The sequence below is a fragment of the Gymnodraco acuticeps genome, unplaced genomic scaffold (genome assembly GCF_902827175.1).
Source record: "Gymnodraco acuticeps unplaced genomic scaffold, fGymAcu1.1, whole genome shotgun sequence".
Taxonomy (NCBI): Eukaryota; Metazoa; Chordata; class Actinopteri; order Perciformes; family Bathydraconidae; genus Gymnodraco; species Gymnodraco acuticeps.
The window spans coordinates 305,521-322,299 of record NW_022991603.1 but is presented as its reverse complement, the minus strand read 5'-3'; the positions used below and the strand labels follow the sequence as shown (position 1 = coordinate 322,299).

Below are 16,779 nucleotides of genomic sequence, written 5' to 3'. Positions count from 1 at the left end.
ATTAATTGGGAGGAAACTCACTCAAAAATACGTCTGTTTTGGTGCCTTCTTGCATCATTAGCACTTCATGGGCCAACAGGGGTAAAAGAACGAAACAAAATCACATTATATGCATGTTTTCCGCTTGTCTTTCGGTGAATCGAGAGAAAATAGGCACTTGAATAATGACAGATAAAAACAGGATCAAACTAGGGCCAGGGATTGTGGGGAAGGACACACCTGTGTGCGCTGATATAACCACTTCCCTGTTCCTGATCAGATAAAATCCCTGCTCTTACAGGCTGACACCATTGTGCTACCATGGTTACCAAATCATTTTGCATAATTACATACGTTAGAAGATAGCTTCCTGACAGTGGGCTGGTCCACTTTGCGTTTTCGCTCCACAAATGAGATGCACCGGGGTTCACTTGAACATCGTTATATTTTTAGGGCGGAAAAAAATCCACTTACATTAAAAGGATTCCATCACAATCCCATTGCACTCCAGCTAACATGGTTGGGTGTTTTTTTTAACCACCAGGCAAGCACAGAATGCATGGACATGTTCAGATATGTCAAAACATAGTGTGAAATACAGGTTTATTTTTCAAAGGGTCTGGGACCATAATTAACACATGAATATATTAAGACCAACATGTGGAAAGGTGTTAAACAGAACCGAAATGAGGGTGTCGGCTAACAGGCAGCTAATGTGGTAATGTTCTGTTGCCTCAGCTTCCAGCATGGATAAAATACCGGAGCTGCCCCCGCAATGTTGTGCAAACTGATTATGGGCTAATGAATAGATTTACCCTCCACGGTTCTGCTCCTCCTCTGCATCTGTCTACACTGGGAATATAACAGTCCAATACATTAAACTAGTCCATATGCACAATACAAGTCCTTGTATATCCATGGGAAAACTTGTTTTTGTTTTAAATACCTTAGACTGTAAACAAAACAAAATATATCAAATATATGTTAAAGAGTCTTTATTTTTATAGAGCTGCAGATAATTAAATATACCATGTAATCTTTCAAGCAGAGGTGGGAAGTAGTGGAGTACAAATACTTTGTTACTGTACTTAAGTAAATTGTTCTGGTATCAGTACTTTACTCCACTACTTATTTTTCTGACGGCTTTTTACTTTTACTTCTTACATGTTGAACCCAAATACCTGTACTTTCTACTTCTTACATTTTCCAAACAGGCTGGTTCCTTTAGTCTGAATGTGTGTTTGGTGGCGTGATCATTATTATTTAGAGTCATTGCGTGCCTATTTGATTTGAACACGATCCGTGCATCCATCATTTCCTGGTCTTCTCTAAAGAAGAGGGACCAATGAAAACGTTGTCATGTTGCCGTTGTTCAGCATGGAAACATTCATTAGCTAACAATGACATTATTGTTCTATTAATATAAAGGGAGGTCAGGTACTCTTTAAAACAGCTGCTAGTTATGGGTACTTTTTACTGAAGCACATTTCAAAGCCCATACTTCTTTACTTTTACTCTGGTAAAAGTAGAAGTACTGACTAAACTTCTTTACTCGAGTATTTTTAAACACGAGTATCTGTACTTCTACTTAACTCAAGGATGTGTTTACTTGTGCCATCTCTGGATACAAGTACTCAAATTAGCACATAAACTCATGTTAGGTTACTTTTAACAATCTGCCAATGGAAAACTGGGTAGCCTATCATGCATGGTAGTGGAGGAGGTGGAGGTATTTTGGGGTGGACTAGTGTAGTAGTAGTAGTAGTAGTAGTAGTAGTAGTAGTAGTAGTAGTAGTAGTAGTAGTAGTAGTAGTAGTAGTAGTAGTAGTAGTAGTAGTAGTAGTAGTAGTAGTAGTAGTAGTAGTAGTAGTAGTAGTAGTAGTAGTAGTAGTAGTAGTAGTAGTAGTGGTAGTGGTAGTAGTAGTAGTAGTAGTAGTAGTAGTAGTAGTAGTAGTAGTAGTAGTAGTAGTAGTAGTAGTAGTAGTAGTAGTAGTAGTAGTGGTAGTGGTAGTAGTAGTATTTTAGAATTAGTGTGGTTTAATGTGCCAAATACTTTCTAATAAGCCCCACATTTTAAGATGACAAAAAAAGTAGTTTCTAAATAATACATGTTTCTTTCCCATAGTCAAAAACATGTATTCAATACCAGAATCATCTAAGTTGATCCAGTGTTAGTTACAATTCTGTGGTAAAATACCGTTTCCTTGGCTGGAAATGATGGCCATCTTGGAAAATTGTTGGACAATGGAAATGTTGTTGCTTACAGCTATCTGCACCACTATTATGTTAAATATCTTGTTCCTTGTTTCCTTAAAAGTATTTGTTCTGTTGCGAAAGGAGCTGCTGTGATGCAAGAAAAACCTCAGACTTGATCAGACAATAAAGTTTATCGTATCGCAATGAAAAAATAAGTGTTTCCCTTTACGTCTGGAAAAAAATTCAGAAAAAGTTCCTCACTTGTTACAGACTATTTCCTGCTGTCGATGTAGTATCAGCGTTTTCAGCCACTGACACGAGGAAAGCGTTGATGCTTTTAGCTGACAGCTTTGAAGCTGTATCCAAACTTAGAGCGTCATATTGAGTGACAGTGCAGTTGTTAGTCAGAGTCATTGTCAGTGTCCTAAGACTTTCCCTCGTGTTAAATCAGAGATCCCATGTTCCCCCGGGCCTCTGTAAACACTGAAGGGCAGAGGAGACACTTCATCCACAGTGACCTTCATCTATAGGAGCACTCTCAGGATTTGAAATGAATCACTACACAAAGCCCTTCACCTACAAACCGGGAATTGTAATATTGACCCAGCTCAACTTGACAATGCATAGCTATCTGACTCTTTGATCTGGTTGTGTGTGTGTGGGAGGAACACTGAGCACATATTGACTTGTTCTGTGTGGGAGACATGAGCAATGAGAAACATTTGTATATCTATAAAAAAAAAAGACAATTGAAGAAGAAGTTTAGAGATAGTGGTCTATTTATATTTAAGCAGCCACATTATTTCAGTAAAACTGTGTATTCTCTTTCAGTATTCGGCATACTTGAATCCAAAGTATTGTGGCTATATTATCATCGAGCCAAAGATGAATCAATCGTCATAAAGTGCTTCAATGGACATTTCTATATGGTCTCTTTTCTGGAAAGTGTCACACGTCTTCTCGTGCTTTGTGTCCAGGGAGTCTGCAGATCTGGTATCACCTTCAGACCGACAGGAGTCCAGACGTGTTCAGCCCCGTCCTCACCAACCTGGCAGACGGACGATTCCATCGAATCAGAATCCACCGAGTGGGAAAAAACCTCTATGTACAGGTGAGCAGGAGATTTTCTACCTCGCAAAAAAGGGGACATTTATTGGGTTTCTAGAACATGATAACATGCTTTAATGTTTAAAAAATATGTTATTTTTCGGATACTGTCTTACAGAAAATACCTGTATTCACCCTCTGTTTGCAAAGCTTCATTTTTTAAGCCCCTTTTAAAGCACAGTCCTATCTGATTGGCTAAGAAGGAATAAATGCAAAGTTCATTTCCTGTATCTATCTCTCATTGGTTTCGACACAGGCTCTTTGGGGTTGACTAGCACCAGGTCTAAGTCTAATAACTCCAATGGAAGAAGTGAACATGAACACAGATTATGTCTGATTTTTTCGCTCCAGGGTCATCAAACTAAATATTGGACCCATTCAGCCTCATAACTTCCAAACATGTTGACATTCCGATACTAAAGTTGTATTTTCCAGATCAATTCTTTGATTTGTCTGTCTTAGCAAACACTCGTTGGAGATCTGGCCACACAAAGCTTAAAGGTGGGGTAGGTAATTTTGGAGAAAGCAGCTCGAGTGCGCTAGAATTTGAAAATACACAACCGGAACAAATCTGCCACTTCCTTACAGAGCCCCTCCTCCAACACACACGAACGTGCACATGACCAATGAGGGCACGAGATAAGTTTGTGCACAGATGGAAGGCTGACAGGCAGGTAGGCCATCCAGTTATTTTAGCCGGGCCGGCTAAAATGATTGGTCGTGCTTTTTACAGTACTACGGCTTCCACAGGTGACATTTTTGTATGGATTTTTTGTCAAAGAACTTATTCATTGCTATCGGGATGTTAAGAGCATTCCATGGAATATAACAAGTGTATCTCGAGCCGGTTTCTCAAACTTACCTACCCCACCTTTAACATAAGTCAACTTTTTAAAAAGTTTTAAGCTTTGTTTACTAACACCCTAGCTAGCTTATATTTGAAGTGTTTAACATATATTTTAGCCGTCTAAATATATACTTTTAGCTAAATAAAGTATACATGGGAATGACAAGGACTTTTGCACTCTCGGTCAATATGTTGTGCTCCCTTGCAATACTTTTTGCATTCCCTATGATTCATACAGAAAGGCTGAGCTATATTATGATATACTATTACGCAGGTTCTCATAGCAGGCAAACAAAAGCCAAATAGAAACATCATCTGGATTTGAGATTGAGATTTGAGATTAATATTCACTCAGTCGAGTTGTGGCCTCATCTAACAGTCTTCATTAGCAGATGGGTTTCGCGCCGCACTGAAGAACAGTATTTTGCGTTGGCAGGGATAACAATCTCCTCTATATATAGGACCGAGCGTGATTACATTTACATACTACCACACTTTCTACACGTGATGACAACTGAGCAAGCTCCATCTGCTGACAAAAGCTGTTAGATGTGCTTGAAAGCTCCCAAAAAGGCTAGGGAGTGGAGCGCCGGTAAATATTGTTTTCGTCAGTTTCAGAGAAAGATTACGGTTATATTTAACTTTGCCAGATATGACACCTTTGTCAACAATACAATCAAGATATGTGAAACAAACACAACAGTGTCATATCAAAGAAAGGCTTGTTGTTTTAGGATTATAAACAAAGAACACAAACCATAGGCAATCCTTTTTTTAATTAACCGAAATCTTTATGTTCATTTTCCACCTGTCATCCATACAATAGAGAGATGGTGCTCCACTGCAATTACAATCTATTCTGAGCTGCATCATTAAATGGCTATGTAAGCATTTTACAAAGGGAAGAGGCCGTAATCAAACCCTGCAGTGTTTTATTGCGGATCATCAAGTTAAGTGATGCAACAGAGTCAGCGTGGTGTAGTGCAGAAGTGAAAGGTCTATATCACTTCAAAGCTAACTGTGGGCGGATATGGTTTGGCATGAAGCTGTAGAGGAGACAATTCCCAATCTATAATGTATTGAAATGTGCTGCTGCTGCTGCTGGTGTTACCTCGGTTTAGATTTCTTGTAATTGCCTTGTTATTTGATTTCTCTCCACTCAACCAGATCGACCAGGACATCCACAGAAAGTACACACTGTCATCCGATGCAGAGCTGATCCTAATCAGATCCCTGACATTGGGCAAAGTCACCAGTAAGTCCTCCCACGGTCTTCAGGAAATTGCTGCAAAAACTCCCACATCATGCCTCATTTGGTTACTTACTGTAATTCAAAAACTGTCGCCATTTAAATTGACTGTTCTTCTGCAGGAAAGGAGAACCTGAATGAGGAAGTGACACACGCAGCTTCTAAAGGTTTCATTGGCTGCCTCTCCTCGGTGCAGTTCAATCACGTCGCACCGCTGAAGGCCGCCCTGACCAATCGAGGAAGCTCATTGGTCACCATTCGCGGACCATTGGTTCAATCAAATTGTGGAGCACTGGCAGAGTCCACTTCACACACACAGCAAGGTAAAACACACACACACACTCTGCTGTTAAACACACAGCCTCTGAATAGTCATTTCCAGATACATGCTGTGATGGAAATTCTTTAAGGAGCTTTGATTGAAGACAAACATGGAGATGGGGAAACACTGGGACCGATGTCTTACAACACAGGAGGTTTATTTAAAAGGCTCGGTCAAGGGAATAAACAATGTCATTACAAAACAGAACAGTGCGTTCACTTTGAACTCTCTCCAGCTCTCCATATTTCTCTGACCCACAGGACATGTAGTCCAAACAATGTCTTCAAAAACATACGCGCCACCTAAAGATCAAAATGGACGTCACAGATTTTACTCATGTTTCCATACCAGTTGAGATTTAACCTCATGTAATATAACTCTAGCTTGGGGGGAAAAAACGATATGGGCCACTAAATGTAATCAATTCAGAGTTTATCATACCACAAAGAATAAGGTAACTACCCCTCCCCACGGACCCTGTCCATCACTTCCTGCATCTTTGAGACAACTTCGCCAGGAGTTGACTACAGCTACGGAAAAACACCATCAATAACAACTCGCATTGCATTCAGTGAAGTGCAAGCCATGCTACAAAAAAAACATTACAGCGGTCTTGACAGTGACAGTGTTGGGAAGTCACCAAATACATACACTCAAATACTGAACTGAACTAAGGTACACAATGTAACAAAAAGTAAATTCTACCGATTGTTTACTAGTTTAATCTTCTTACATCCATGGTGAATTCATATTAAAAGATTAATGAATATGTACTCAGCACAGGGATAACTGTAACATATTTAAAAAGCGCTATTTCATCAACATAGCAACTGTAGTGGTCAAAATCAAATTTCGCAGGATGAAAACTAATAAAAAAGAATTAGCTAAAGATTAATTTAACATGCTGAGCAACAAATGCTGGAAACTCCAGCGACTGGTAACAGTTTGATACACACATATTTAAGTGTTGTTATTCTAACTGGTTGACTCAAATGTGGTGTGTTTGAGGTCACCTGCAGTTCACTCTGAATAGTTTAGGATTCAATGCAAAACGTTTTCTACAGGCCGGCAAACAAAAGTGAAATTAAAACAAAACAGTTCCGACTCAATTCCCCCTTATCAATTCGTTTGTGACAAAAACTGGTGATAATTAATGAATCTTTCCAATTATTTATTCGGCAACATTGTCTGTTTCCAGCTTCTTGAATGAGCAGATTAGCTGCTTTTCTTTAAGTCATTGTACATGAAATATCTCCAAACTGAGTGACAAAGGAAGTTATTTGAAGGGAAATTATGGCGTTTGATTTTCACTATTAGCTCACATTCTATAGACTTGACGATTAATTAAGAAAAAGTATTGACACATTAATCAACAATAATAAAAAGGGAGATAGTTACGGCCTTAATTAATTTCTCTTATGGCCTCTGCCAACATTTCTAATCCTTGATGTTTTTCTGCTTGGCTGTTTGGCACTTTATTACCACGTTCTCCTCCTCTAACAATTCTCTCCTGCTCTCTGGATGCAGTGAATCTACAGAAACCTAGCCTCGTAGTGTCAGTCATTAAAAGACGTCTGTAGCACACGTCAGAGCCACAATATAGACAGATGTCAGTGTGTGTGATAGTGTTACAGAAAACAATAGGCGTGGGTGTTTTGACAGACCTTGAACACAAGTGTTATGTTTCTTGTTGACAGCATCAGTGTCGGTTCTATGAACTGCATTTTATGGAAACGCATGTCCTTGCCAGAGTCCTTTAGAAATGATCTGATTGCTTTTAAAGAGGCCCTATCACGCTAATTTGCAGGTTCATATTTGTATGTAGTGTACCTCTACTCTAACATGTTTACATGCTTTAATGTTCAAAAGGCTCTTTATTGTTATCATACTGCCTGTGCTGCAGCACCTCTTTTCACCCTCTGTCTGAAACCAGAGCCCAGTATGCTCTGATTGGTTAGCTGGTCAGCTCTGTTGTGATTGGTCAACTGTTACATCAAAAGTTACAATGTGTTGGAGCGCTAGCTTAACAAAGTGTGAGTGTTACGGAGGGATGTCATTATGTTACGGAAGTAAACAAAGGAGTCCAATGGAGAAAGAACCCAACAGGGCCTCTGTTATGTGGACTCTTAGCTTTAAGCAGCATGAAGTACTATAGTGATTTATCCTGGTTAAAAGTGACCTAGTTCCGGCTACCAGAAAACGATTGAGAGTGAAGCCTAAAAATAATAACTGCTAACCCACTAACTTCTCTTCGTGTCACAAGCCCCAGGCTTTCTAAAAATGAAAAATGAAAGCAGAACTATCATTGTAATGGGCTTCCTGTTTTACAGTTTTAAGAACTGAGTTGTGCCTCGTGACTCGGGAATTTAATTACAGTCTGTCCATCCGGGACACATTCCCGCTGTGTGACAGAACAGATCCCTATTTAGTTTTACCACTGGTGCTTCCAAACCAGCGTCTTTACAATAACATATTTTTTTTTTACAATTCAAATTATTAGTACTTGCCTTTAACCACTAAGTCATTATATCGACATAACTGATGGTTAATTATCAAGTTTCAATTTGTATATACTTTGTGAAAACACCAATAAACCCTAGAATATCGTTGCAATATTGATATTGAAGTAGTTGCTCAGAAAAATTGGGATTTTTTGATTTTCTTCATGTCACTCAGCCCTGGTTCTTGTGCTGCCCTCCTTTAATGATTCAAGGATCATTTATTTTCTTTATGGAAGACAGGGTTGGGTTGAACAACAAAATGCAGTTGTAGCTTTGTCCATTAGGCTACACAAGCACAGCAAAGACATTAGTGCATTCCTCTAGAGCATTTGTTGGAACTTGCATCAGGAGCATGTAAAACAGAGCAACAAAAACAATGGTGAATTCTTTGGGCGGAAAATACGGCCGGTGACCCAACATTAAAACGTCTTCATCCTGAAAAAATGGTGTCTGAGCACTAAGCGTCACTGATGTGCACACACAGTCTGCCAGTAACCAGGGGTAATCTAAACATCTAGCCAACGCCATATTGCCCCAGCATGTCTAAGTCTACATCATAAAAGATAAATACATTTCAGATGGAGTCCCGTCTGTCGAGGCAGCAGATTGAGCTCGGAGTTGGCTGATTCTTTCATTCAGAGCATAATGAAAATGTTGTCGTTGTTTTTGCCGCTACATGAAAAAGCTCATCTCGTGGAGCTGTAACATGCCATGAAACCAACAGCCACTAGCTTCAAGGCTCATTCACCACCACCAGTCAGTGAGACAATGGCTCGGGTAAATGTGCCAACACACATCAGCTAATCTTCCCTCATCGACACCGTCCTCCTGCCTGACTACTCTCGGCGTAAAGTGGTGCAGTGATGACATGTTTTTCTAGGCCGACCCAGAAGTTAGCATTGCAAAGACATTTTGAAATATTGCAGAATATACGTAAAATCTGTGGCAAAACTAATGGTCACGGTCGCATGGCTACGTGTTACGACCGCTAAGCTAAAGGCGGCTAATGTTTGGCTTGAGGTCGTTTAGTAGTCTCATTTAGTCAGTTGTTAGCATCCAAAGTTATAATGACATGTAGAAGCTTCAGACATTCACAAGGGACATTTTGTGATGCATCTTATGTTAGATGAAAGCAGGAAAATCTCTTAAGCTTGTGTTAACCACAGACCTCATTTCTAACCTGTCCAAAAAAACGTTGAATCGAGGAAACTGGATGTGCTAAAATGCTAACTAATTTCCTTGTTTTACGACTCATTCTTGCACCATCTATTCAGGAATTGAAAGTCTATGATACTGAAGTAGCACCCAAGCACTATTTTGTATGCTTACATACTGTCGGTATTAGACATTAAGTTACTTTAGGCTTGAATGCTGTGGTGTTTGGGGTTGTTTGGGGTTTTTCGTTGGAACCTTGAGGGTTTCCCTGTTAAGGGTGAAAAAGAATACCCTACTTTTAAACAAAGGAACTAGCAATCTTAACCTCAGATCTATACCTGTTTACTAAGATTGTTACCACATAACTTAAGTAGTTTATATTAAAAAAAAACATGTACTCCTATGAGTTAAAAGGAACAAATAACAACTCCTCTTTAAAATAAGGACCCTTTAAACCAATATGAAACAGAAATGCCTCGACTAAACTAGCAGATTAATTAATGAAAACATTATCAACAATGCAATTGGCTTATTTCAAAATATCAAAACGAACAACTTTGGTAAAAAATATTTTACTTATTGTCTAATTTAACTTACTCAGTTTAAACACTGACGTTATTATAGTGTTCCCACACATGAGAGGAGACGATGACATTTAAAAGTCAACCAGAGCTGTGGAGAGAGAAACCCGATATGCAGGGAGTTGAGCAAAGAGTAAAAGAGAAGTGAACCTAAAAGTAATTACCATGTAAAATAATTCAGTGTTATTCTCGAGCTTAAAAGTAAAGTGTAACAAACTGCACTTCACAGGTGAAGGTGACAGCCAGAGATTGCAGAGATCCTGACTTCATACTTTAATGTCTTTCAATTTGTCTGTTTCTGCTTCTCCAGATCAAACTGTGACAGCCAATAAGGATGAAGAGCAGCACGGCGGCGGCACACAGAAGGATCTGGCTGTGATAGCAGGTCTGTTTTCCCTCTTCTTCTTCTTCTCTCTCTTTATTTATTTTGTAGCTTAATTGAAAGTGAGTCCCAGTTGTTTGTTTTTTGATGTTCTCTCCATTTGCCTCCATCCTAATATGTTTGTTTCTTCCCCGGTCTCTTGCTAAGTCATTACTTAAACTCATTTTCATTACTGACACTAACTCGGTTATGGTGGAAATTGAATTGAAGTTGATGATGATTATTTCTGTGTGCTTTCTAAACAGGGAATCTTAGCCTGTTTACATCCTCCTACACATTTTGTGGACAATAAACAGGCCCTGAGCTGATCCACAAGATCAGTATCAGACAAATACATTCATTTAAATATATATAACTTGACATATTTGGAAATACATATTAGATCCAAATCAAAATGTCAAAGAGTTGAATATAGAGTGAAGGGATGATAGCTTTCTGGTGGGTTTTGGGTGGACACTAGAAGCTTCAAACTAAAGAATATACTGATGTGTTCACAATATTTAGTTTGAATGAGAAGAGGCTGAGCAATGCATGCAACACAATGAATAACTTTGGGATTTCAGCCTTTGCAGACCATTTACATGCACCAAAAAACAAGAACACACACAACAGGAAAGGACAACCCCCAAAAAGCATAATAGGGCCTCTTTAAAAACAATAAGGCTACCAAATAATGATTATGATTATTATGATATCAGTTTAAAGATCAGTTGTACAGGTCCAACGGTAACAAGCACCACAGTCTGCCTCACTAATAACACATTGTATCTTGTTTGAGTGCAAAGAAAAATGTCAGAACAGTAATTTTCCATTTTACAGAGGTTTCATGTGTTGCATGGCAACCAGCGGGACTCCAGGAAGATAATAGTGCCACCATTTTATCAAAGAGACATTAGAGCGCATCAATCCTCGGATCGAACTTTCCAACAAAGGGATGTTCAAATGTTTTTAATTTTCACAAATTACCTCCATAAAGGCTTTCTTGTGTGTAAAATGTACCATTTTCAGATGCAAAATTGTATGATTATTTATGTAAAAACACACATTTAACATATTCAAATGGGTAATACATTAATGCATAATGAACTCAATGGTAATCTTCTGTTATTATACATGAATAAATAATAGAAACTCAATTATTACATTCCCATTATGTTGAAATTAGAATTCCCTTATCCATATAAATGTCCGATAATGGTATTTATGCTAACATGATAATGATTTTCTCACAGTTAATAGTGCTTCAAAGAAGTCCTGCATCTACAGCACAATTTGCTCATAGATATTTGAACCCTTTTTGTTTTCTGTTTTCATTATTTTAAATCAAATTACATTAACACCGATGTACAGACAAAAACAAACCAATCAAGGAAACAGCAATTGCAATAAAAGCATGACAAATAATCCTCACTTAAACACACTAATGACTCATTCAATTATCTGTGTCCATATACATTGTCTTGCAATTGCCACGACGAAAAAGCTAGTAATTGAAGCACAATTATTTAAACCACTAACTTCTAGAGCCTATCTACTGCTAAACTAATAATGCTAATGACTTCACAGTTATTCGGCACAGCATTTCAAACTAAAAGCCGGAGTGTTTGTTCTTTGCAAAACATTTCCATTTAAATACCACACCCAATTATCAGTCACCTGCACTGTGTGAAAACACCTGCAGCCAATGCAACACTTAGTGGAGGCACTTTTTGGAGAAGAAGAGGGGTTGCTATGCACTGAATGTTATAATGATTGTTTTAATGATGAGAATAAACAATGCCTGTGTGTTCATAATCTATTTATACAGCATATTATAAATGAAAAGGTTAAAGACTTAAGATAATTCTGTTTTACCGATCGCAAAACACCGTAATAAACACTGCCTTTGATATGTCCCTGTATTCTGAAAACCACCTTCAAAATGAAAACAGAAAGAGTGACTTTCATTTACCTAAATAATAATATAATAATAATAATACGTTTACTATAAACAAAAACAGCAAGAAAATATATATTAACCGTTAAATACCAAACAGATCGACAATCCCTGTTTAAAGGTGTAATCTGAGTTGTACACTTAAAAAAACAGATCTGCAAATATACAAATATTACAGTAAGTAAAGGAAAAGCATTTGTGAATATCTTTCTCGTATTTATAAGTTAGGATCTGGCATTTGCAAATCCAGTTTGTATTTGTAGATCTCAATTCTCTGTTGGTGGATTTTCCTTTTACACAAACTCTTCGCTGCTCCAAACCAAACTCTATTTCAGGAAGCACTTGATTTACAAATGTCTTTCGCATTCGTGGAAGGTGTTTCAAATTACAAATGCATGCATATATTATCAATCTGTTTACCAAAATGATATTAGAAACTCCTATTTGGAAAACATATTTGCAGAAAAATGGCAGTAGAAAAGTAGTAAAATCATAAAAAGAGGCAAGGACACGTCAGAGAAAAAATTGAAAAAGTACAAAACCATGGAACGAGAATAAGTAGCAGCATTATAAAAGGTGAGTGATCGTATAAAGTAATGAGGTAGCGGCAGGTGACAACATTAATATTGTGTAAAGTGTTTATTGCACATAGCACTTATACAGGTATTAAAGTAGCATTAATGAAGCAGCAGGAACAACATGAGTAAACAATGAGCATTATATATTGCACATAGTAGTGTTACTGCACAGTAGAGCTGGGGGTCTACCAGGGGCCGTGGTGGTTGTCAGATCTGAGTGCTGCAGGAAGGAAAGACCTCTCCATATTGAGACAAATATTCCTCCATCAGATTTTGAGTTCAAAATGTTCTGGAATCTACTCTGCGACAAGTCAGAGGAAGAGAAGTTGCCATGACTAATTTAGAGCAGGATGAGGAGGAAGTTAGCGGGGACAGCCCTGGTTGACAGCTCTGTTCCTCTGTGTATTTTAATGTGTGTGCCCTGCTGTGTTTTCAGGTGTGGTCACAGCGGTGGTCTTCATCGCTGCCTGCGCTCTGGCTGTGATAAGCCGCCTCCTCTACCAGCAGCGCAGGGCCCGGAGGAGCGGCAGCATCAAAGAAGAGGAGAACAGACACAGCATGTACACAGACTACAGGACAGAGCTGCACCTCCACACCTCAGTCAGGGAAAACATGAAGGAGTATTACATCTGACTGCAGAGTGCACGCTGCGGACCCTCAGCCACAAACTTACCTCTCTCTTCTAAAAGGACAAACAGGTGGACGCGCGCCGCTGCAGGATTTCTTACAAAATAACATCTCCGCGCCCCGGGACGTCTCCCGGGAACTCAAACCTGTAGCCTGTAGTCCACTCTCGTAACGCTCCAGTGCAAGCAAGCGGCTGAGTCTTTACAGCTGTTAGTGTTTTTGATGTTGGTAAAAACTGAAGCTGCTGTGGTTTCTGTCGTTGCAAAAATGTGTAAAGCAAAAGATGAATGTTTCCGCAGGGACACGACGGGTGCAACGAGCTGCTGTCCATCCTGAAGGCGCACAACTTTTTAGTTTGAAACCCTCAAACACTGACTCCTTCCACGCGACAGTGGGACTCTCTGAATTGCCAGCGAGCAAAAATGTAGGCCAAGCCTGTAAGATATGCGCGCATTCGAAGCTGTCTTTGTTTTTCCAGTGGTGGTGAATGTTGTAGAAGAAGTAAAAAGGGGACAATACTGCCTATACTGTATGAGTGCCTAATTTGCATACAAGTTTTTATTTTTAACATTTTAGAAGTTATTCATGTGAGTTGCACAAAAGCAATCACAGAGGAGGTTAGTCATTCCGTTCGGCTACCCACACAGAATCAAAGGGAATCATCATTTCCCCGTCATGCACGACATCTCTCAGTAATGTTTATTTCACCGAGTTGGTTTTTTCTCAGGCGTTTTAAAGTAGCATGGATTTGACAAACCCTAATCCTGTAATCTGTTGTTAGCTGGATACTTTACCAGATGCAAAACTATCCACACTTTCAGGTGTTTTAGTTGTCCCTAACAAATCATTGTACACCATTCAGACCACATATTATCATTCTTTGGATCTTTAGCTAATCACCTGCATTTTATTTAATTGTGCAAATTGGCTTGTGAATCATTTTTTAAGAACTTAAGGACTTGTGTATATTGTATGATGAAAGTAGCAGAAATGAGAAACTAATGGAGAGGATTATTATATTAGAATATATTAAAGTAGTCATATACTGAGCACGCACAGAAAGAGGTAACTGCAGTATCAACCAAACGGCAGTCACGCTAGATTTTGCAGCAAGTAAAAGTATCTTCAGGCTCAAATCCAATGCATACAGTGATTCTGGCAAATTTGCCAAAGCAAAAAGCTCCCAAGCGGCGTCTTTGGTGTTCTTTAGCAAACGGGCAGCAGATTGGTCCGAACAGGAAGTGTGGAGTTCAGCGAGTGCTTACGGAAACTGGGTCAGTGGAGTTTGCAATCAATCACAGCAGAAGGCTTATTGGTGCTTGTAAAACTACAGTTAGCTCCAGGGTCAGCGTGTCAGTCACAGCATTACTCTGCTACACTTTGTCACAGTACTCGATCGAGTTTGTACCACTGGTTAGGGTTTTATTTAAATAGCTAGCTTATATAAAAACCAAGTAGACGGACATGGTGCGTACCAAACTCAAAAAAGTACTGGTACAAAAGTTTAGTTCATTCTTTTTGCGGCGCTTCGAGCTTTTTGCAACCAAGAAAAAGGCCACGATGTCACCTGACTTCATTGTTTTTTTATTTATGTATAACCTTGATCACAGGGATTAGTGGTGTTTTCTATATGACTCAAAATGATTTTCTATATCCATCTGACACTGGTTGACCCTAAGAAAAAAAAGCATACACACTAAAAAGGCAAAGAGTTTAGAGCTAGCCAGTAATGCACAAATCATTGAACACAAATTAAAGCATGGACTAAAAATGGAGACTGTCTTTTTAGCGATCCATGCCACTACTGAGGTTAAAGACATTGACCCGCAGGTGTTGCCCTGGGTTACCTTAATTTTAAAATCTGCTTGCTAGGAATTGGCTCATTATGCAGAGGCTTCAGCGGCTCTCAGGCAGGCTCGCTGTCTTTGTAAATGTCAGTCGTACTTTGAGCTTGCTAAACACGAGGGGTTAACCCCTAAGAAAAGCTGAATCTGAGACTTTTTTGTTTTTTTTCCTGTCATGAATGAATGAATACATTACAATTTGTCCTCTTGGGATCTGTACAAAATGTCCAAGAAAGCGTTTCAACAATTGGGAAGACATTTCACTCCAATTCTTTGGACAAATGCACTGACGGACAGAAAGACTGATTCTTCCTGGAGCCCCCCCTCCCCCCCACCATCCACCTCCATTTGGCTTAAAGATTACTTTACACAGGAGAGTGGCATGGTCAGAAGATAGGGTCTTCATCCTTTGGGCCCCATCTGTGCATGTCCTTGTAATCTAAGTATGTCTCAAGATGTGATAGTCTGCAGATTTCAAGTATCAGTGAATGAATACATACCTCTCAGAGTGTTTTGGTTGTATTGCAGTAGGCAATATCATGTGGTTACTTCTTCTTCTTCTTCTTCTTCTTCTTCTTCTTCTTAATGATTTGTATAGCTGCAGTTTTATTAAGGATCTATTGTATAGATGTATAATTTAATAATAAAAGTCAATATATTGATTAACCCTCTGTTGTAAAATGGCTTGACTTTCACTACTTTAAAGAGGGTCATCTGTGTTTTTCCCCAAAGTTCAAATTCAATTGAAATCCAACATTGATCACTGAGTTTGGTGCTGGGAAGCCAGAGAGGGATTCGAACCTTTTGGGGATCAGGACATAGTTTGTATGAGCCGACCATGTTGAGCTGAACTAGTGGTTTCTTTTTTATTTAGATGCAAAATGGGTTAAAAATGACTCCTCAATCTTCAAATTGTGTAAACTGGTTCCTCACAAAGACTGGACTTTGACAGTGTTATGTTGTCATTGAACCATTATCATTTGTATAAGAATGTAAGACCCTAATTATGTTAATTAAGCTGGACTAAAACATGTCCAAAATTCGAATGGAATTTGATGCAAAACCTTTAATCCGGACTCCTACGCTGGGAGAGGCAGTTTGTTGTTGGCAGCATTGGGCCAAAATACTACAATATCCTTTCAGCATCTTTTAATTAAAGTAGTACCCCAGGAAAGGTAATTACCTTAAAAGAATGATATACAGCCTTCCTCTCTGTCCCTCTCCTGAGCCCCTCCCTACATGTGAGCCCAGGGAGATGCATGTTCGTCTTACAGTAACGTTTACAAGTACTAGTCATTCATTTCAAACATTATCGTGAGTCTGATCCTGATGTGTGGTTCTTTGAGATGAAGCAGTCCTGTTTTCTTTGCAATCTTATGAGACTACAAAACCCTTTGAGATTACATACATGACAACAATGGAAAATAGTTTCAAAGACAAAAATAAGAACAAGGCATTTTACTAATCCCATAAGG

General features: G+C 38.9%; 1 protein-coding gene across 1 annotated transcript in view; it reads left to right on the top strand.

Moving 5' to 3' along the window:
• Positions 1-15,970, top strand: part of cntnap5a (contactin associated protein family member 5a) — a 107,453-nt gene extending 91,483 nt beyond the window's left edge. Inside the window, exons 20-24 of the mRNA XM_034198009.1 lie at positions 3,153-3,286; positions 5,297-5,384; positions 5,501-5,701; positions 10,248-10,322; positions 13,270-15,970. Coding sequence (XP_034053900.1) covers positions 3,153-3,286; positions 5,297-5,384; positions 5,501-5,701; positions 10,248-10,322; positions 13,270-13,466 — 695 coding nt within the window. The 3' untranslated portion in view covers positions 13,467-15,970. The remainder of the gene's footprint in view (positions 1-3,152; positions 3,287-5,296; positions 5,385-5,500; positions 5,702-10,247; positions 10,323-13,269) is intronic.
• Positions 15,971-16,779: the final 809 nt, after the last annotated feature.